Below are 20612 nucleotides of genomic sequence, written 5' to 3'. Positions count from 1 at the left end.
CTCAGTCTCTTGCCTCTTCCTCTGGGCCATTTATTGACTTCCTCCCACAGGGTCCACATAGTTTTGCTTACTTTCACGTCTAGCGTTTTTTGATTGGATGCTAGAACATTTTGGATACTAAGAAGAGTGTTGAGTTTTGTTCTGTCAGGCAGTTGCTCTGCCTGCTCCTTCCGAGACTTACCTTTAAACTTTATTAGGCTGTGTCCGTTGTGGCTTTCACTTTACCGCTAGCACAGGCCTACTCCTAAGACAGGGCCTCCCGGGCTGTCACCAGAGTGCCCGAGGTGTAGGACGAGGCCTCTTCATGTTTGCTGGTGGTGGACACTCCGCTGTCTTCAAGCCCCGTGCAAGCTCCATTGGTTGGTCAGCCCCAGGACCTTGCCTGGCTTCTCTGAGTCTTACCCTAAACCTGACAGCTCTCTCTTCAGCCGGAGGCTAAAGAGCACTTGGGTCTGCACGCTGCCCTGCTCTCTGGTGCTCTGTCCTGCAGATCGTGGCCTCAGCAGTCTTGATCTCCAGTCTCTGTGTCCTCATGTGAGGACTACCTCCCTCACTAGGATACAATCTGGACAGTGCCTGTGGGCAGAAAATTGGCGTGATAGAGGGTTGTTTCCCTTCTGCCTGGGATAACAATCTGGCCCCACCCATCGTCCATCACATGAATGCAGTCACTAGAACCCTTTCTTCAGTTCTGGTGTTGACGGCAGGAAGGCAGGTTGGTGGCTCTGCCCATTCGCAAGCGCCCAACACCACGGTCCCCTGCTCAGTAACTCTCCATCACAGCCATCGCCACGGTCCCCTGCTCAGTGGCTCCATCACAGCCACCGCCACGGTCCCCTGCTCAGCAACTCTCCTTCATCACAGCCACCGCCATGGTCCTGTGGCATCACAGGTGCTGATAATGCCGAGTGCAAAGTCCAGTGCTGGAGTGATTCATGTTCCTTTTTTGCTGACTCTTTTTTTCTTAGAAGGTTTTGAGATGTTCTCTTTATCCTGTGTTTAGCAAATCTCTGTTGTCTCAGTTCTCTCCTAGAACTGCTGTGAAATGCAGGTGGGGCTCCCTGGATTGATACTCTCTTTCTTCATCTTTGATTCCTGTTTTTGTCTTTTTCTTCTACTTTAAGGGAACATCTCTCCACTTCATTTCTCAGCTCTTTTATAGAAAAGTGCCCCCTCTTCTTCTCTTCATCAAGGCCTGCTTCCCCCAGCCCTGGATCCAGCCCACCGCCTCTCTCTGCCCCACATCGAAGCCCTCTGCCCAACTTGACCAGCTGTCTGACTGATGATCACATTTGTGCTGGAATGTCTGGCATCTGGGGACACCACCTCTTCTTCCCTTCCCCTGTAAGCACCTGCTCTCTGCTGACCTCCTCCCTTTAGAGTTCCTCAGCTACACCCACTGTCTTCTTTACCTGGTCTTGCTTTAAAGAACTGTATCCGTGTTGACTGTCAAATTCCAGTAGTTTTCTTTAAGTGTTTTCTGGAACAGTGTGAGGGGGGTAGGGAGGAAGGACATCGTAGGAGTCATTAACATGGTAAACTCTCTCTCCCATATTATTGTTTACTTACCCAGATTATCTTGAGGATTTTGTCGGTTCCACAGAGTATGGTTCTTGATGGAATGAACAGATTACCTTCAGATTGGAGGATAAGAAATTAATTGTTGGATAACTAAGGTTACTTAGTCACCTTGGATTTGAGAGCTCACCTATTTATGGACTTTGAATTGGCCACCTGGGCAGAGCTGGGTCTGTGACACTGTGAGCTTGGCGACGCGTGCTCTTACACATCTACTGACCCAACTCTTTTTCTTCAGATGTTGCCAGCACCTGCCCGGCTGTCAAGGAGTGGTTTGTATATCCTGGGAACCCACTGAGGCACCCGGACCTCGTCAGGCCACTGCAGATGACTGTTCCAGGTACAGACAGCCTTTCTTTAAATGAACCACAGATCTTTCCATTCTATGATAAAAGTCTAAGAATGGATCAGTTATGGAAAGCATCTTTTACCAGAACTGCACAAATACTAGTTTTTATTTAAACTCTTGGCTCATGATTAATGTATTCATCTAATAAAGCCCTAAAATGAAGGAAGATGCTGTGGCAGGTTTACCCTGGACCATCTGCGGCGGTGCTCTGCCTCTTTCTCCACCACCCTGGTCCAGGTCCACAGCAGTGGGGAGAGAAAAGAGACAGAAGGATGGCCGTGGTCAGGGCATGTTGCTGCCACAGCCCCAGTGCCTGACATCTAGTTATTGCTTGGTAGACGTCCATGGAGTTTAGCAGGATAGATTCTTGATATTCTGCTGGAATCAACAATCTTATCTTTTCCCCACCACTGAAAGTATATTTTGATGAGTTCTGGAACCAGAAAGAGAAGATAAAGGAGGGTTATTTTAACTGGAAAAAAGGTTATATTTTCATGAGTAGTATCTTAAAACTTAATGAGAGGTAAGGAAAAACAAAGTTCACCTACAGATTAGCTGAAGTATATCCAAAGAACAGCCTTTCTTTCTGTGAGTTTGTAGTATCTGAAACAGGTCAGGAATGTACAAGTGTCGGGGTAGGGTTCTACATACAAACAGTTAAGGAAGAGGAGGCTAAGCTTCAGAGTTTATTTTTAGTGGCTCACATCATTGTTTCACGGAACAAATATTTTCCTACAGTTTTGCTATTCCATTTTCATATACATTGAATTCTCTGGTGTTGCTATTATTCTCCATCACATGAACCTGTAATTTACCAAGTATGGATCTGAGCACTATAAATGGTTTTTAAATAAATGGAATTGTATTGAGAGAGAAGTTGAGAAAAGCTGTTGTAGGGAGTGTTCCTTATTCTGTTAATCAATCAATTTTAGACTAAAACCTTAAAAGTACTTATCACAGAAACGTAATTAAAATGCATTGACATTTGTTTTTACGTTAAGCAGCATTTTTTAAAGGATAGCCAAAATAATTTTCCAAAAATGTTTTATTATATATGTAATTTTCATCTTATAGTATCTTTCCAAATATAATATGGAAAATGACTATTACATCTCTCTTCATTGTTTGAATTAAAGAGAACATTTGACGATTCGTCCTTGTGTCAAGAGTTAATTTTAAAGGCCACTCTATGTAATGTTTTAATAAATTCCAGAAATTGTATATTAGAGAGACTACTTCAGAGCTTGTGAAAACATCCTCTGTTGCACTCCAGGAGTGGGAAAGCGTGTGTGTAGCACCGTGGACCACACGTTGGGTTCTCTTCTGGAAGGAACTCCAGAAGCCTGTGCCCTACACGAAGGGCCACGTCTCAAACACACTCTTTTCCACAGCTATTACTCTAGAAATTGGATTTGAACTTTTACACGGAGGGCCACATCTCAGACACACTCATTTCCACAGCTGTTGCTCTAGAAATTGGATTTGAATTTTCATACGGAGGGCCACGTCTCAGACACACTCATTTCCACAGCTGTTACTCTAGACATAAGATTTGAACTTTTACATGGAGGGCCACGTTTCAAACACACTCTTTTTCACAGCTGTTACTCTAGAAATTGGATTTGAACTTTTACACACAGGGCCACGTCTCAGACACACTCATTTCCACAGCTGTTACTGTGGACATAGGATTTGAACTTTTACACGGAGGGCCACGTCTCAGACACACTCATTTCCACAGCTGTTACTGTGGACATAGGATTTGAACTTTTACACGGAGGGCCACGTCTCAGACACACTCATTTCCACAGCTGTTACTGTGGACATAAGATTTGAACTTTTACACGGAGGGCCACGTTTCAAACACACTCTTTTTCACAGCTGTTACTCTAGAAATTGGATTTGAACTTTTACACGGAGGGCCACGTCTCAGACACACTCATTTCCACAGCTGTTACTGTGGACATAGGATTTGAACTTTTACACGGAGGGCCACGTCTCAGACACACTGGCTTCCACAGCTGTTACTGAATTTTTATTCCAGGTTATTTCAATGGATGACTCTTTATTTACACTTGCATTAGCGATAATTAAAAAGAGAATATTTTAAATTTAAAATGCTTTTCAGTATCTATGAGGAATATTGCCAAATGATTTTAAACGAAAATGGAAACCAGAGCATCCAATTTCCTGTCACAAGTATATTCACAGAATACAGCATACGATTAAAAACAGTGAGATCAGCCGGGCGGGGTGGGGGTCACGCCTGTAATCCCAGCCCTTTGGGAGGCCATGGCAGGTGGGTCACCTGAGGTCAGGAGTTTGAGACCAGCCTGGCCAATATGGTGAAACCCCGTCTCTACTAAAAATACAAAAATTAGCCGGGTGTGGTGGCAGGCGCCTGTAATCTCAACTACTCAGGAGGCTGAGGTAGGAGAATTGCTGGAACCCTGGAGGCGGAGGTTGCAGTGAGCTGAGGTCACGCCATTGCACTCCGGCCCAGGCGACAACAGCAAGACTCCGTCTCAAAAAAAAAAGTGAGATCCTGCCGATGGGCCCTCCCCTTCCACCTGTCAGGAAAACCTGCAAAAGGTTCTTGTCGCACCATTAGAGCCGGTTTTTCCCGAATGACACCCATACCTGATTTTCGTTGTTCTTCTAAGACAGTTTTAATTAGGGTAATCTCATGAGTGCTACATTTTCAGTGAGTTTTTCAATATAGTGGCCCATGTTCTTTTTCTTTTTTAAAGGCTTTTTCCTCTGACAGCACGTGTGATTTAATGTTTGCTTTCCTGAATTGTAGAAATAAAAGGAAATCACAAGTATTTTTCAACAAAGTGGAAGTGCAGGAAAAAACGATAAAAATTAGTGAAAAATTAGGAAGGGGAAATAATCAAAATTAACCAGCCAGGGAGCAGAAAAAGAAATCTCATTCCTGGGTGCTATGGTTTGAATGTTTGTAACCGCCCCCCCGCCCCCTGCCAAATTCCTGTGTTGAAAACTTAATCACTAATGTGATGGTATTTGGAGGTGGGCCTTTGGGAGGGAAAGAGGTGATTAGATGCGATTCCTGCCCTTATAAAAGAGGCCCCTTGTTTGGTGTGAAGGTGCCGTGTGCTGTCTGTGAACCAGGAAGCAGGGCCTCACCAGAAATTAACCATGCTGGCACCTTGATCTTGGACTTCCAGCCTCCAGAAATTTTCTACTGTTATAAGCTACCTCATTTATGGTGTTTTGCCGTAGCATCTCAGATGGACCAAGACACTGGTTTGTTTTATTCGGGGAGCTTATATACATGTGTGTATTTCTGTGGGCCTCACCATTTTTTTTTTTTTTTTTTTTTTTTTTTTTTTTTGAAACAGAGTCTCGCTCTGTTGCCCAGACTGGAGTGCAGTGGCACAATCTCAGCTCACTGCAGCCTCTGCGTCCTGAGTAGCTGGGACTACAGGCACATGCCACCACACCCTAATTTTTGTATTTTTAGTAGAAACTGGGTTTTGCTTTGTTGGCCAGGCTGGTGTCAAATTCCTGGCCTCAAGTGATCCATCCGCTTCTGCCTCCCAAAATGTTGGGGTTACAGGTGTGAGCCACTGCCCAGCGTATGAGCCCCATCTTTATATGTATGTGTGTGGGAGCATGTCTACAGGACATATATATACTACACTTCCTTTATATGTGTGCGTGTGGGAGCATGTCTACAGGACGTATATACTACACTTCCTTTCCATGTGTGCGTGTGGGAGCATGTCTACAGGATACTACATTTCATTTCCTTTACAATATATCATGGAAGATGATGTTTCTGATAACGCAGTTTAGCTTCCATTTCCCAAACCCAGCTCGTGAAGGTCCTTGATCTGTGCATGTGTGTCTACCCTTTCCCAGCACACTGCTCTCACTCCTCTTACTCACTTTCCTGACATTCTCCATTCTTTGGGTGGGAGTCTTGGCCCATACCAAAGGCAAGCATTTGAAATTGCCTTTTCAGTCTCCAGAATTGTAGATTTGTCAATTCTTCATTTTCAAAGTGCTGGTAGCTTTTTTTCTCTTGTAAGTGTCATTGTTTAAGTTACTTTAAGCATATCCTTATTTTAGAAACCTAGGAAAACTAATGCACACATCTAATTGGTAATTTGTCTATCTTGAAGGACCTTTTTAAAGTGGTGTTCAACAATCAGAAAGCTTAGTATTTCTTGGTTATACACATTTGATTTACCAGAATTGCAGAATATCTTAGAAGACTATTTTACAAAATGAAATGAGGGTAAGTCATGCATTTCATGAAAAAAAGACCACGTATTTGATTCAGTCTGTCATTTGCTATCAAACAGTTGCAGTGGCTTTCTTGTTCACCTCCTCTTACATACATTGTTGAAGGTTTTCGTCTGACCCTTGTTGCATACAGGTCAGTCAAGAAAGTCTCAACAAGTCTTGGAGGCTTCTGTGAGTGGTAAAAGGAAGCTGGGGGGTGTGTGTGTGTGCACATGCACTTAAGGAAGCTGGGGTGTGTGTATGTGCGCGCACATGCACTTAAGAAAGCTGGGGTGTGTGTGTGTGTGTGTGTGCACATGCACTTAAGGAAGCTGGTGTGTGGGTGTACCTGTGCCTGGCCTTGGTGGGGGCTCTGCTTATGTGGCTGCCAGTGTCTGAAACCACCCCGACCATCGCAGATCAACATAAATCGGTTAAAATCTCAAAAGTGGTTTTTCACCAACTTGTAAAAAATAGTGTGAAGCTTTGTCAAATGTGTTAACAAATTCACATTAGAGTCACAAGGGTTAAATTTTGCATTTACTACTTTTTATAGCCACTTTCACTGTTGAATGCATCAGATGGGATTGGTGTAATGATGTCATTTTTGCAAGCGTGAAATTAGAATACTTATCCGTGTAAGTATAGAGTTTGATGGATTGGGATGTAAATGTATTCTGTTTATATATGAATGAATTTTTTTGCTTATTATAAATAGGCTTTGGAAGTTGCTCATCTAAAGATTCACTTTGCATATGCGTAGTCAGGGTTTTTTGAGTATTTTTGTTTTTTTTTAAAATTTGAGTTCTGGGATACATGTGCAGAACTTGTAGGATTGTTACAGAGGTATACATGTGCCATAGTGGCTTGCTGCAACTATCAGCCCATCATCTAGGTTTTAAGCCCCATATGCATTAGGTATTTGTCCTAATGCTCTCCCTCCCCTTGCCCCCGACCCCCCAACAGGACCCGGTGTGTGTTATTCCCCTCCCTGTGTCCATGTGCTCTCATTGTTCAACTTCCACTTACGAGTGAGAACATGCGGTGTTTGGTTTTCTGTTCTTGTGTGAGTTAGCTGAGAATTAGGGTTTCCAGCTTCATCCATGTCCCTGCAAAGGACATGAACTCATTCTTTTTTATGGCTGCATAGTATTCTGTGGTGTATATGTGCCACATTTTGTTTATCCAGTCTATCATTGATGGGCATTTGTTTTGGTTCCAAGTCTTTGTTATTGTGAATAGTGCCGCAGTAAACATATATGTGCATGTGTCTTTATGGTAGAAAGATTTATACCTTTGGGTATATACCTAGTAATGGGATTGCTGGGTCAAATGGTATTTCTGTGTCTAGACTCTTGAGGAATTGCTGCACTGTATTCCACAGTCCCGAGGCTGCACACGTTGCCTGAGTTGATTATTCTCCTGAAAGTATGTTTCTAAGAAGCAATTACTGACACTTGTGATTGTCTCGGACTCATCTCTCAAGTACTACTGCCATAGGGTTGTTTTGTGTTGGCTAATTATCTTTAGTGTTTTCTTTCTCTTTAGAGAAAAAAAGCTTATCAGGTGGAGGGAATACTTCAGCCATTTTGGAATTCAAGTGAGTTTTGTTGAGTTGTTTCACTTCTGATGGCGGGAAATATACCCCTGAGGGTAATCACTGCCATCGTGGGAAACGTAAGAAAAGAAAGAGAAGAATTTCCTTTTTTAGGTCATTTGACTCTGAAGCCATTTGGTTAGTAGGTTCTGTTTCCTTAGTAAACAAAAGGGACATTTAGATCCCAGCCAGCGTTGAGCTTTTGGCATATATTTTATTGTCAAGTGGCCCTCACAGAAAATCACAGCTGTGGATAGCAAGGGAGGCCATCTCGCCAGTCACAGATGAACAAGTCTGACCTTATGAACGGCACCTTTCTGTTTGTCAGTGTGGAAGCAGAGCTGCACCTGCATCTGCAACTCTGCGTAAGTCGTCATCATTTGTCATGGCTTAAGTAAATGAGTAAGGGCTTTTTTCTTTTGATTTTAATAATTTAAACGTATATATAAAATATAGAAGTGAAACACTAAAAATTACATTTTAGGAATTTCTGTTTGTTTAATAGTTTTAGGAAAGTGCTTTCCAAAGCCTGGGGTTCACAGATTGCTTGCAAGTCTTCTGGGTTGTGAAAATGCAGACTTCCAGGCACCCATACCTGTCAAATCAAATCAGAGTTTCTGCATATAGATCCCAGGAAAATGCATTTTTTAAAATAATCTCTACAGTTGATTCTTTTCCACATGAAGGATTGAAAACCATTAATTTAGGAGAGTAAGAGAGCAAACTAAAGGGGTAGATGGATGGCGTTTCATCCAAGTGCCCCATCAGAGCTGTGATACTGCAGGGCGGCCGTGCCTTGTTGTATCCTTGAGACAGTGCATTTGAAAGATGCTCTGAAAGCATTCTTAACGGTTGGAAGTGCAGTATCCCTCACAATTTAGTGATTAAAAAAAGAAGGAATGTTTTCGTTGAAACGTACGTATGCCAGTCCTTTAGGTTTGGGCGTTTAAAAAAACAGGAATCTGATCATGTTTACTTCCTAGTTCGTTTTACATCAGGAAGGGACGAGATTTGTTTCCTTTCACTGTATTTCTACAAGGAGCATATTATAACTCTGTGCTGCAAAGAACAATAGTTAATGGACTTTTTTTCCTAACTAGGGGGAACGCCTAGTTTGAAAATATTATGGCTGAATCAAGAGCCAGAAATGCAGGTTCGGCGCTTGGACACACTCCTCGCCTGTTTCAACCTTTCCTCCTCAAGAGAAGAACTGCAGGCTGTTGAAAGCCCGTTTCAAGCTTTGTGCTGCCTCTTGATCTACCTCTTTGTGCAGGTAATGTCCAGCTGCCCGTTCTAGTCGCTGTAGCCTGCGCTTACTTTATGATGGGGAGTGTGTGGAATATCGCCATGGGTGGTGTCCCGGATCGTCTTTTTCCAGTGTCTGTTCCATGGAACATTATTAGTCCTCTGAGGTGCTCTAAAACTAAAAAGAAGATTGTATGGCAAAATACGTACGAGAAACTCTTGTCACTAATACAATGGAGACTTAGAGATTGTATTAGAGACTTAGGAAATCTTGCAGGTGATGGAAGCTGCTTTGGCCTTGACTAAACTTTCTCCAACTTTGTGGACCATAGTGTACCTCCTCTGTCCTCGTGGCATTGTTTGGGTGGTGGTTCTTGTTTCTGGGTTTTAGTGTAAAGGTGAGAAGGGACCAGCTAGAGACCTAGCTTCTCGTAGCTCTTTGCCTCTGGGCAGATTACTTCAGCTTTTTCCTCTGTCAGTTTCATTCCATCATCCAGCAAATGTTTACTGATTATGTGCCTTCATTTTCTAATCTGAAAAGGACATAATCATAGTAGCTGCTTCCTAGGGCTGTTGGGACGATATCAGCTGGTGGTGTCATGACCTTCATCATTTATGTCCTCCCATCCAGCTGCGCTAGGCATTGTAGTGCTAGAACCTTCGTTTTAGGCTCACTCAACAAGGTGGACTGTTTCTTTTGCATTAGCTTTATACCTAGTTTATATGTGAAAATCATAAAGGTCAGTTAAAAGATTCACCTTTTTAATAGTTTTCTACATGCACAATATTGCTTGGACACCTTTAGTAAGAGAAAGGCTGAGAACGCTCCCATCTCCCAGCCCCTCTTTCTCTGCATCGCTCCCCCCCACCTCCCTCCCTAGCTCTGTGATTTAAGATGATTTTTGTCCCACTGTGGACAAAGTATCTACTTCTTCAGGCTGTCGAGACATCTCATAAGCTTTCTTCACTCCTTCAAGCCATCGTCCCGGCTTCTCTGACCTCCCTATATGGTGGGTCTCCATTGGCATAGCCATTCGGTGTTCCCGGATTAGAAAATTATATAATTCTTTTTTCAAACCTGAATTTACTTTACAAATTATTGATTGTCTTTAAGAAATGTACTCTTATTGTGGAATTACGTCTCAAGGGAATCTTGGACTGATTTTTTCTTTCTAAATGTCCTCTTGGCTCTGCCCATTCTATAGCTTGCTCTACATTTTGCATTTTGTAAGACATAATATGGCTGAGTAGTGCTTAGAGGTTTTATTGCTGCATTATTGGTTTCACATGCACATGCCATGTAAACCTTAGTTTTTGCATTATCATTTTGAGCAGATTACTTCTTTATTTGCTCAAGACATAGAAGATTATAAATTAATATAGGATGGCAGGACTATTTAAAATGTAAATGTAAAAAGAGAGGAGATGAATCCAAGATGGCCGATTAGAAAAGCCACGGTCCATAGCTGTCACAGAGAGGAACAAAAACGGGCAAGTGAATTCAACACTTTCAACTGAAATGCTCAGATTTTCACATTGGGACTGACTAGGCAAACAACACAACCCACAGAGAACAAAGTAAACCAGGGGTGGAGAGCAGGGCCCCACCTGGGAACAGTATGGAGCCAAAGGAACCCCCACCCCCAGCCAGGGGAAGCCATGAATGATTGTGCGACCCTGCCTGGGAAACCATGCTTCTCCCATGGATCTTTGCAACCCGTGTATCAGATCCCTTCATGAGCCCATGCCACCAGGGCCTAGGGTCCAATACACAGAGCTGTTTGGAGTCTCAGCAGAGCAGCCGCTCAGGCATACACAGAGACCCAAGAGTTTTACATACTCCGGCTCTGGGATCCCTGGCAAGACAAGAAATCTGTCCGTACATATCCCTAGGAAAGGGGCTGAATCCAGGGAGCCGAACGGCATCATTCTGCAGGCTCTGCTTCCATGTCACCTCACAATTTAAGACCCACTGGCTTGGAATCCTAGCCAGCCAATGGCAGTGAATTGGAGTCTGCCTTAGATGGGTCCAGGTTCCCAGGAAGAGGGGAGGCCTCAGTTCAGTCAACTCACCTGCTCCAGCCTGCCAGCTTTGGAGAATACAGGCAGTCCAGATGAGGAAGGGACCCTCACCTCTAGTGCAGCACATCAGCTCTACCAAAAAGCAGCCAGATCCCTGATCCTGTTCTTCTGACTGGGTGAGTCCTCCCAATAGGGGTCTCCAGCCACCTCCTACAGGTGGGTGCGGGCCAGCAACAGGTCAGTAACCGCTAGGACGGCACTTCCAGAGGAAGGAGCTGGCTGCCATCTTTGCTGTTTCACAGTGTTCACTGGCTATACCTCCAGGTATGGGAGAAATGAGGCAACTGGCATCTGGAGTGGACCTCCAGCAAACCGCAACAGCCCTACGGTAGAATGGCCTGTTAAAAGAAAAACAGAAAACAACAACATCAACAAAAAAGACCCCACAAAAACCTCATTCAAAGGTTAGGGATAGGGTTAGAGACCTCAAAGACAAAGGTAGATAAGCCTATAAAGATGAGAAAGAATCAATGCAAAGATCCTGAAAACTGAAAAAGCCAACGTGCCTTTTCTCCTCCACGTGACTGCAAACACCTCTCCAGCAAGGACACAGAACTGTGCTGAGGCTAAAATGCCTGAATTGACAGAAGTAGGCTTCAGAAGGTGGCTAATAATGAACTTCGCCAAGCTAAAGGAGCATGTTGTAATCCAATGCAAAGAAGCTAAGAAATGTGATAAAACTACAGGAGCTGATAGCCATAATAGCCGGTTTAGAGAGGAACATAACCAACTTGATGGAGCTGAAAAACACAACACAAGAACTTCACAGTGCAGCCACAAGTATCAGTAGCAGAATAGACCAAGTGGAGGAAAGAATCTCAGAGCTTGAAGACTGTCTTCCTGAATTAAGATAGGCAGACAAGAATAGAGACAAAAGAATGAAAAGGAATAAACAAAACCTCTAAAAAATATGAGATTATGAAGAGACCAAACTTACAACTGACTGGGTACCTGAAAAAGATGGGAGAATGGAACCAAGTTGGAAAACATACGTTAGGATATCATTCAGGAGAACTTCCTCAACCTAGCGAGATAGGCCAACTTTAAAATTCAGAAAATACAAAGAACCCCAGTAAGATACTGTATGAGAAGATCAACCACAAGACACATAATCATCAGTTTCTCCAGGTTGAAATGAAAGAAAAAATGTTAAGGGCAGCCAGAGAGAAAGGCCAGGTCACCTACAAAGGGAAACCCATCTGACTAACAGCGGACCTCTCAGCAGAAACTCTACAAGCCAAAAGAGATTGAGGGCCAATACTCAACATTATTAAGAATTTCAAACCCGGAATTTTATATTCAACCAAACTAACTTTATAAGTGAAGGAGAAATAAGATCCTTTTCAGACAAGCAAATGCTTAGGGAATTTGTCACCAACAGGCTTGCCTTGCAAGAACTCTTGGCCGGGCGCGGTGGCTCAAGCCTGTAATCCCAGCACTTTGGGAGGCCGAGACGGGTGGATCCGCAGTCAGAGACCCGAGACCATCCTGCATTAACATGGTGAAACCCGTCTCTACTAAAAATACAAAACTAGCGGTGATGGCCCGGACGCCTGTAGTCAGCTACTCGGGGAGGCTGAGGCAGAAAGAATAAGCGTGAACCGGGGCCGGAGCTTGCAGTGAGCTGAGATCCGGCCACTGCGCCCAGCCTGGGCGACAGAGTGAGACTCAGATCTCAAAAAAGAACTCTTGAAGGAAGCATTAAATATGGAAAGGCAAAACCATTACCAGCCACTACAAAAACACACTGAAGTATGCGGACCAGTGATACTGTGAAGCAACCACATAAACAAGTCTGCAAAATAACCAACTAGCATCATGATAACAGGATCAAATTCACACATAACAATACTAACCCTAAACGTAAATGGGCTAAATGCCCCAGTTAAAAGGCACAGAATGGCAAGCTGGATAAAAAGCCAAGACTCATCCATATGCTGTCTTCAGGAAACCCATCTCATGTACAAAGACACACATGGGCTCAAAATAAAGGGTTGGAAGAAAATTTACCAAGCAAATGGAAAACAGAAAAAAAGTAGAGACTGCAATCCTAGTTTCTGACAAAACAGACTTTAAACCAACAAAGATAAAAAAAGACAAGAGTATTACATAATGCTAGAGGTTTCAATTTAACAAGAAGAGCTAACTATCATATGTATATATGCACCCAGTACAGGAGCACCCAGATTCACAAAGCAAGTTCTTAGAGACCCACAGAGACTCCCACACAATAATAGTGGGAGACTTTAATACCCCACTGACAAATATTAGACAGATCATCAAGACAGAAAATTAATGAAGACATTCGGGACCTGAACTCAGCTCTGGATCACTTGGGCCTGATAGATATCTACAGAACTCTCCACCCAAATTCAGCATAATATACGTTCTTCTCATTGCTGCTCGGCACTTACTGTAAAATGGATCACATAATAGGAAGTAAAACACTTCTCAGCAAATGCAGAAGAGTTGAAATCATAACAGTCTCTTAGACCACAGAGCAGTCAAATTCGATCTGAAGATTAAGAAATTCACTCAAAACCACACAGCTGCATGGAAATTGAACAACCTGCTCCTGAGTGACTCTTGGTTAAATAACGAAATTAATGAGAACAAAGAGACAACGTACCGGAATCTCTGGGATGCAGCTAAAGCAATGTTAAGAGGGAAATTTATAGCACTAAATGCTAGAAAGATCTCAGGTTAACCACCTGACATCTCTGGTAAAAGAACTAGAGAACCAAGAGCAAAAGAAAACCCCAAAGCTAGCAGAACACAAGAAATAACCAAGATCAGAGCTGAACTGAAGGAGATAGAGACACAAAAAACCCTTTAAAAAAAAATCATCAAATCCAGGAGCTGTTTTTTTGAAAAAAATTAATAGACCACTAGCTACCCTAGTAAAGAAGAGAGAAGAATCAAATAAAAACAATCAGAAATGATAAGCGGGTTATCACCACTCACCTCACAGAAATATAAGTAACCATCAGAGAATACGATGAGCACCTCTATGCACATAAACTAGAAAATCTAGATGAAATTGATAAATTCTTATACACATATACCTTCCCAGGACTGAACCAGGAAGAAATTGAATCCCTGAATAGACCAATAATGAGTTCTGAAATTAAGGCTATAATAAATAGTTTACCGATCAAACAAACAAAATCCAGAACCAGACGGATTCACAACTGAATTCTACCAGAGGTACAAAGAAGAGCTGGCACTGTTTCTGCTGAAACTATTCCAAAATATTGAAAAGGAAGGACACCTTTCTAACTTGTTCTATGAGGCCAGCGTCATCTTGATACCAAAACCTGATAGACAGAACAAAAAGAGAAAACTTCAGGCCGATATCCTTGATGAACATTGATGCAAAAATCCTCACTAAAATACTGGCAAACCAAATCCAGCAGCAGATCAAAAAGCTTATCCACCATGATGTAGTTGACTTTATCCCTGGGAACCAACTTCAGCAAAGTCTCAGGATATAAAATTGCTAGTATTCCTATACACCAACAACAGGAGAGAGAATCACAAATAAACTCCCATTCACAATTGCTACAAAAAGAATAAAATACCTGGTAATACAGCTAACAAGGGAAGTGAAGGACCTCTTCAAGGAGAACTAAAAACTACTGCTCAAAGAAATCAGAGAGGACACAAACAAATGGAGAACCATTCCATGCTCATGGATAGGAAGAATCAATATTGTGAAAATGGCCATATGACCCAAAGTAATTTATAGATTCAATGCTGTTCCCATTAAACTACCATTGACATTCCTCACAGAATTAGAAAAAAACTATTTTAAAATGCATACAGAACCCAAAAGAGCCTGAATAGCCAAGACAATCCTAACCAAAAAGGGCAAAGCTGGAGGCATCACGCTACCCGACTTCAAACTATACCACAAGACTGCCATAACCAAAACAGCATGGTACTCATACAAGAACAGAAACATAGACCAATGGAACAGAATAGAGAACTCAGAAATAAGATGACACATCTACAACCATCTGATCTTTTACCAACTTGACAAAAAAAATCTATAGGGAAAGGACTCACTGTTTAATTAACAGTGCTGGGATAACTGACTGAGCCACATACAGAAAATTGAAACTGGATCCCTTCATTACACTATCTACAAAAATTAACTCAAGATGGATTAAAGACTTAAATGTAAACCCAAAAGTATAAAAACCCTAGAATAAAATCTAGGCAATGCCATTCAGAACACAGGCATGGGTAAAAACTTCATGATGAAAACACCAAAAGCAATGCAGCAAAAGCAAAAACTGACAAATGAGATCTAATTAAAGAGCCTCTGCACAGCAAAATAAACTATCATCAGAGTAAACAACCTACAGAATAGGAGAAAATTTTTACTATCTATTCATCTGACAGAGATCTAATATCCAGTCTACAAGGAACTTAAACAAATTTACAGGAAAAAACAAACAGTCCCATTAAAAAGTAGGCAAAAGACATGAACAGACACTTCTCAAAAGAGGACATGTGGCTGGGCACAGTGGCTCACACCTGTAATCCCAGCACTTTGGGAGGCTGAGGCAGGCAGATCACGAGGTCAGGAGATTGAGACCATCCTGGCTAACACAGTGAAACCCCATCTCAAAAAAAGGAAAAAAAAAATTAGCTGGGCGTGGTGGCAGGCGCCTGTAATCCCAACTACTCCGGAGGCTGAGGCAGAAGCAGTGGCAGGAACCTGGGAGGCAGAGCTTGCAGTGAGTGGAGATCATGACACTGCACTCCAGCCTGGGCAATAGAGCGAGACTCTATCTCAAAAAAAAAAAAAAAAGGGGGGGGGGATATATATGCAGCCAACAAACATATGAAGAAAAGTTCAACATCATTGATCATTAGAGAAATGCAAATCAAAACCACAATGAGATACTGTCATGCCAATCAGAATAGCTGTTATTAAAAAGTCAAAAACAAATGCTGGCGAGGTTGCAGAGAAACAAGAACACTTTTACACTGTTGGCGGGAGTGTAAATTAGTTCAACAATTGTGAAAGACAGTGTGGTGATTCCTCAAAGACCTAGAGGCAGAAATACTATTTGACCCAGCAATCCCATCATTGAATCTACCCAAAGGAATAGAAATCATTCTATTATAAAGATACCTACATGCATATGTTCACTGCAGCACTATTCACAATAGCAAAGACATGGAATCAACCTAAATGCTTATCAGTGATAGACTGAGTAAAGAAAATGTGGTATATATACATCATGGAATACTATGCAGCCATAAAAAGGAACTGGATCATGTCCTTTGCAGGGACATGGATGGAGTTGGAGGCCATTATCCTCAGCAAACGAACACGGGAACAGAAAACCAAATACTGCATGTTCTCACTTATAAGGCAGAGCTGAATGATGAGAACACAGGGTCACATGGCAGGGAAGGACACACACTGGGGACTGTGGGGGGTGGGGGAGGGGGAAGGAGAGCATCAGGAAGAATCGCTAATGGATGCCGGGCTTAATACCTAGGTGATGAGATGATCTGTGCAGCCACCCCTCATGGCACATGTTTACCTGTGTAACAAGCCTACACATCCTGCACATGTACCCCCAAACTTAAACATTGGAGGAAAAAAAAGTAAAAAGATACTTCTTTTGATACTATATATAACATGCATGCACTGTTGGTTAGTATTCCTGTTGTCTGATAATCTGCAGGTGTCTGTGGTTAACATTGCATCGCAGTGGGACTTGAGAAGTGGTGGTAGCCAGTAAGCTGACTTTTCTCACCCGTAAAAATACATGTGTTTTGTTGTTGATAACCATGTGTGTACACAACAATGGGGAGGCCATGGTGGGCACTCCAGGAGGGACATGCTGCCTGCTGTTCCGTATTGACAATGCTGATCCTGTGTGTGGCCATGCAGCGCAGTTCTGCCTTCTCATTACTGCGCAGGTGGCTGTCAGTTCTTTAAATTCACTTCAAGCAGAAAAAGCCCAGGACCCCAGAACAGGAACATCACATCCCTATTTGTATAAACCTGAAGCAAGACAAGCATCGGGAGGAAAATTTCCACTTTACCTTTTTTCTACTAACAAAGACCTCTTAAATAAAATCTTTAGTGCAAGTTGGCATGAGCAGACTTGGTAACTTGTCTTTAAAGGAGATGTTTAAATCAGAACTTTCTAAAACTGGAAAACAACAGATTGACAAATCAATTTGGCATTCACTAGATGAAGAAGGTGCTGTATTATTCACAGGGATAATAACTCAAAATGAATAAGGCTAAAAAGATACATTTATAAAAATATTACAGTTTTATATATTAAGCCTAAATTCGATGTTTTGATGTGTAATATGGGATAAAATCGCATACTGTTCAGTGCCTGAAAATGACAGAGAAACTAAATACAGTTGTGTCTTGGTATATGTGGGGGATTGGTCCCAAGACCCCCAAGGATGCCAAAATCCATGCATGCTCAAGTCCTGCAGTCAGCCTGCGGAGCCCACATATTTGAAAAGTTGGCCCTTTATATTCGGGTTTTACATCCCGTGAACACTGTATTTTTCCATCTGCATTTGGTTGGAAAAAAATCCACATATAAGTGAACCCATACAATTCAAACCTGTATTGTCAGGCGTCAGCTGTACTCTCATTTGGTCTGACCTCCCAGTTAACAACAGCCACAAATGATTTTATTAAAGACTAATCTGAGAATATCCTCTGGAAAGGTAAGTTTACATCATAGAAATGCACATATTTTCTATTCCTTTTATTCCAAGGTAAGAGCTACTTGGAATAAAAGTGGACTAGGATAGTGACACGGTGAGTAAAAGCATCAGCAGGTCCACGCGGCAGTCAGCACCCCCACCCCGGGGGAAGCAAATGCCACCATCCTCCCGGGGAGCACAGGAGTCTTTCTGATTTATGGTGGGGTCGTTCTTATTGCAAATAGGCATGTTAGCCGTTTTTAATATCCAAGAAGAGTCAGTGAAGTTGTTATTGATGGGTTTGCTGTTGGCTTTCCTGTTTCTTTTTCCGTAAGCCTTTACTTGCCACAGGAGGTGCTCTTCTGTGAGAAGTAGCTCTTGTGGTCTTAGGACGGTGTGGAGTCGTTCAGTCAGCGGGCATGTTCTGCCTTTTTCTGGGTGGCAGAACTTGGTGGCTGGGAGGGGACTGTCTCGACCCCCTCGCTGAGTGGGGCAGGGGATGGGATGTGGCAAAAGCACTGTCTGCTGTTGTTGGAGCCTGGACCGTTCAGATCTTCCTCGCTCTTCACGCCCTCTCCTCATCTCCGGCATCTACTCCACACCCGGGATGCTCAGCCTGCCCTTTGCTGTCTCTTGTTACTCTGTCCCTCTTTCCTCTTCTCACTTTTGTTGTGTCTTTTGATTCCACAGAGTATTAGTAGGGTCTCATATTGTGGGTTCTGATTTACTCTCAACTAGGATTCGAGGACACAGGTTTTCTGTGGGTTGCTGAAAGTGTGTGATGACCCCAGCTCAGCCCAGCTGTGGGTACTCGCGCCCTGAAAACCCCTGTTTGCTCTGTGCAGTTTGTGCCGAACATGATCACCTGTCTGGCCCTGAGACCTGGTCTTGGTTGGCACCTCATGATTATTCCCAGATGTTCTGGAGAGTTCTACCTCATTAGAGTCTAACCGGACTAGAAATTCCGGCTCCCCTTCCAGCTGGGCTGTGAGTTGTGGGCACAACTGGGGACACCATAGAGAGAGCTTCACAGCCAGGAGCCAAGGATGGTGTGAAGAGGCTGTGCTCTTTCCACTACACACTGTCCGCTGCCTGAGGTCTGATGCACCATGTGCGTGCCTGCGCATGCGCCTGTTTGTGCACCTGTGCGTGCACATGCGTGCCCGTGTGTGTGTGCATGCCTGTGCACCTCTGTGTGCTTGTGTGCACATGTATGTGCCTGTGCGTGTGCCTGTACGTGCATGTGTGTGCGTGTTTGCACCTATACACACACTCATAGTTAGTAACTGAGATCAATTTGTAAGAAATGTTTAATTTTTCCTGTAGCCTAACACTGGCCTTTCTCTGTCCTTTTCAGGTGGACACTCTTTGCCTGGAGGATTTGCATGCGTTTATTGCGCAGGCCTTGTGCCTCCAAGGAAAATCCACCTCGCAGCTTGTAAATCTACAGGTACAGACATGACCGATTAGTTGTCACTGCCCGGAAGACAGCTGTGCAGTCCAGCCTTCTCTTCCCTGTTATAGTTGAAGTTTCATGGAAAAGATCAGGAAGGCATTTTAGGATCTTTTCGTGATGCAGTAGTTTGTCTCTTTAAGGGCTCTGGGATGAGCAGCCAGATGAGGTACTAACAGGCGCTGCCTCAATTCCAGTTTTGTGAAACTTGTGCTCAGTACTGCCTTGATAGTCTCATGATTGAAGAAAGCACTTATTAAACATAGTGTTTGGTTTGGTTTTTCGAGACGGAGTCTCCCCTGTCTCCCAGGCTAGAGTGCAGTGGCGTGAACTCAGCTCATGTGACCCCAGCCTCCTGAGTAGCTGGGATTACAGGCAGGCACCACCACACCCGGCTAATTTTTGTTTTTGTATTTTCAGTAGAAACGGGGTTTCACCATGTTGGCCAGACTGGTCTAGAACTCCTGACCTTCAGTGATGCACCTGCATCAGCCTCCCACAGTGCTGGGATTAAAATTGTGAGCTACTGTGCCCAGCCAAAACATACTTTTTTTAAAATGTGATTTTTTGGGGTTTGTGGTGGTGGTTGTTGTTTTTGAGATGGAGTCTTGCTCTGTTGCCCAGGCTGGAGTGCAGTGGTGCAGTCTTGGCTCACTGCAACCTCTGCCTCCTGGGTTCAAGCAATTCTCCTGCGTCAGCCTCCCAAGTAGCTGAGATTACAGGCACCCGCCACCACACCCAGCTAATTTTTGTATTTTTAGTAGAGATGGGGTTTCACCCTGTTGGCCAGGCTGGTCTGGAACTCCTGACTAAAAAATGTATTTTGCTGGGATCTCTATTATGTGAGTTAAAGCATCCGTCTTTTAACTTCGTGGGTTTAATAGTCTGTAAATCTTCATCAACTCCATGTGCTGCGTGTGCGTTTTAAACTTTTGAACTTTAATAATTTAAGTTGTAAAAATCCCAGGAACAATTTGGAAGATCACTTAAAATGAGTCAACTTGACCATTTCCTACAGATTTGCAGCGCCCTCTTAACCCTGGGACCCCGCCTCCACACCTGCCTGGGGAGTTTGTTGCATGAACCGTCCCTCCAGCTCTCTGTCTTCTCTACCTCCTCTCTCTAACTTCATTGTTTTCACTGGCTATGGTCGCTTGCTGAAAAACTCAGGTGTCTCTCATTTGGGGGAAAAAAATTCTCCTACAGCAAGGTTTCTATTCCCTCTGTTTCCCTTCTCTGGCAGGCTCTGGGACGTGGCTGCGTGCTGGTGATTTGTGCTGCATTTTCTCTTGTTCAGTCACTGAGAGAGATGCCTGCCCCTTCCATTGCATGAAGTCAATGAAGCAAAGGCTGAA

General features: G+C 43.2%; 1 protein-coding gene across 1 annotated transcript in view; it reads left to right on the top strand.

The window, feature by feature from the left end:
* FAM120B (family with sequence similarity 120B) overlaps positions 1-20612 on the top strand; it is an 83300-nt gene that overhangs the window by 23236 nt on the left and 39452 nt on the right. Inside the window, 3 exon segments of the mRNA XM_021938100.2 lie at positions 1817-1918; positions 8876-9048; positions 19162-19254. Coding sequence (XP_021793792.2) covers positions 1817-1918; positions 8876-9048; positions 19162-19254 — 368 coding nt within the window.

The sequence above is a fragment of the Papio anubis genome, chromosome 6, assembly GCF_008728515.1.
Source record: "Papio anubis isolate 15944 chromosome 6, Panubis1.0, whole genome shotgun sequence".
Classification (NCBI taxonomy): domain Eukaryota; kingdom Metazoa; phylum Chordata; class Mammalia; order Primates; family Cercopithecidae; genus Papio; species Papio anubis.
The sequence above is the reverse complement of the archived record's forward strand: the minus strand, read 5'-3'. Positions and strand labels throughout refer to the sequence as shown.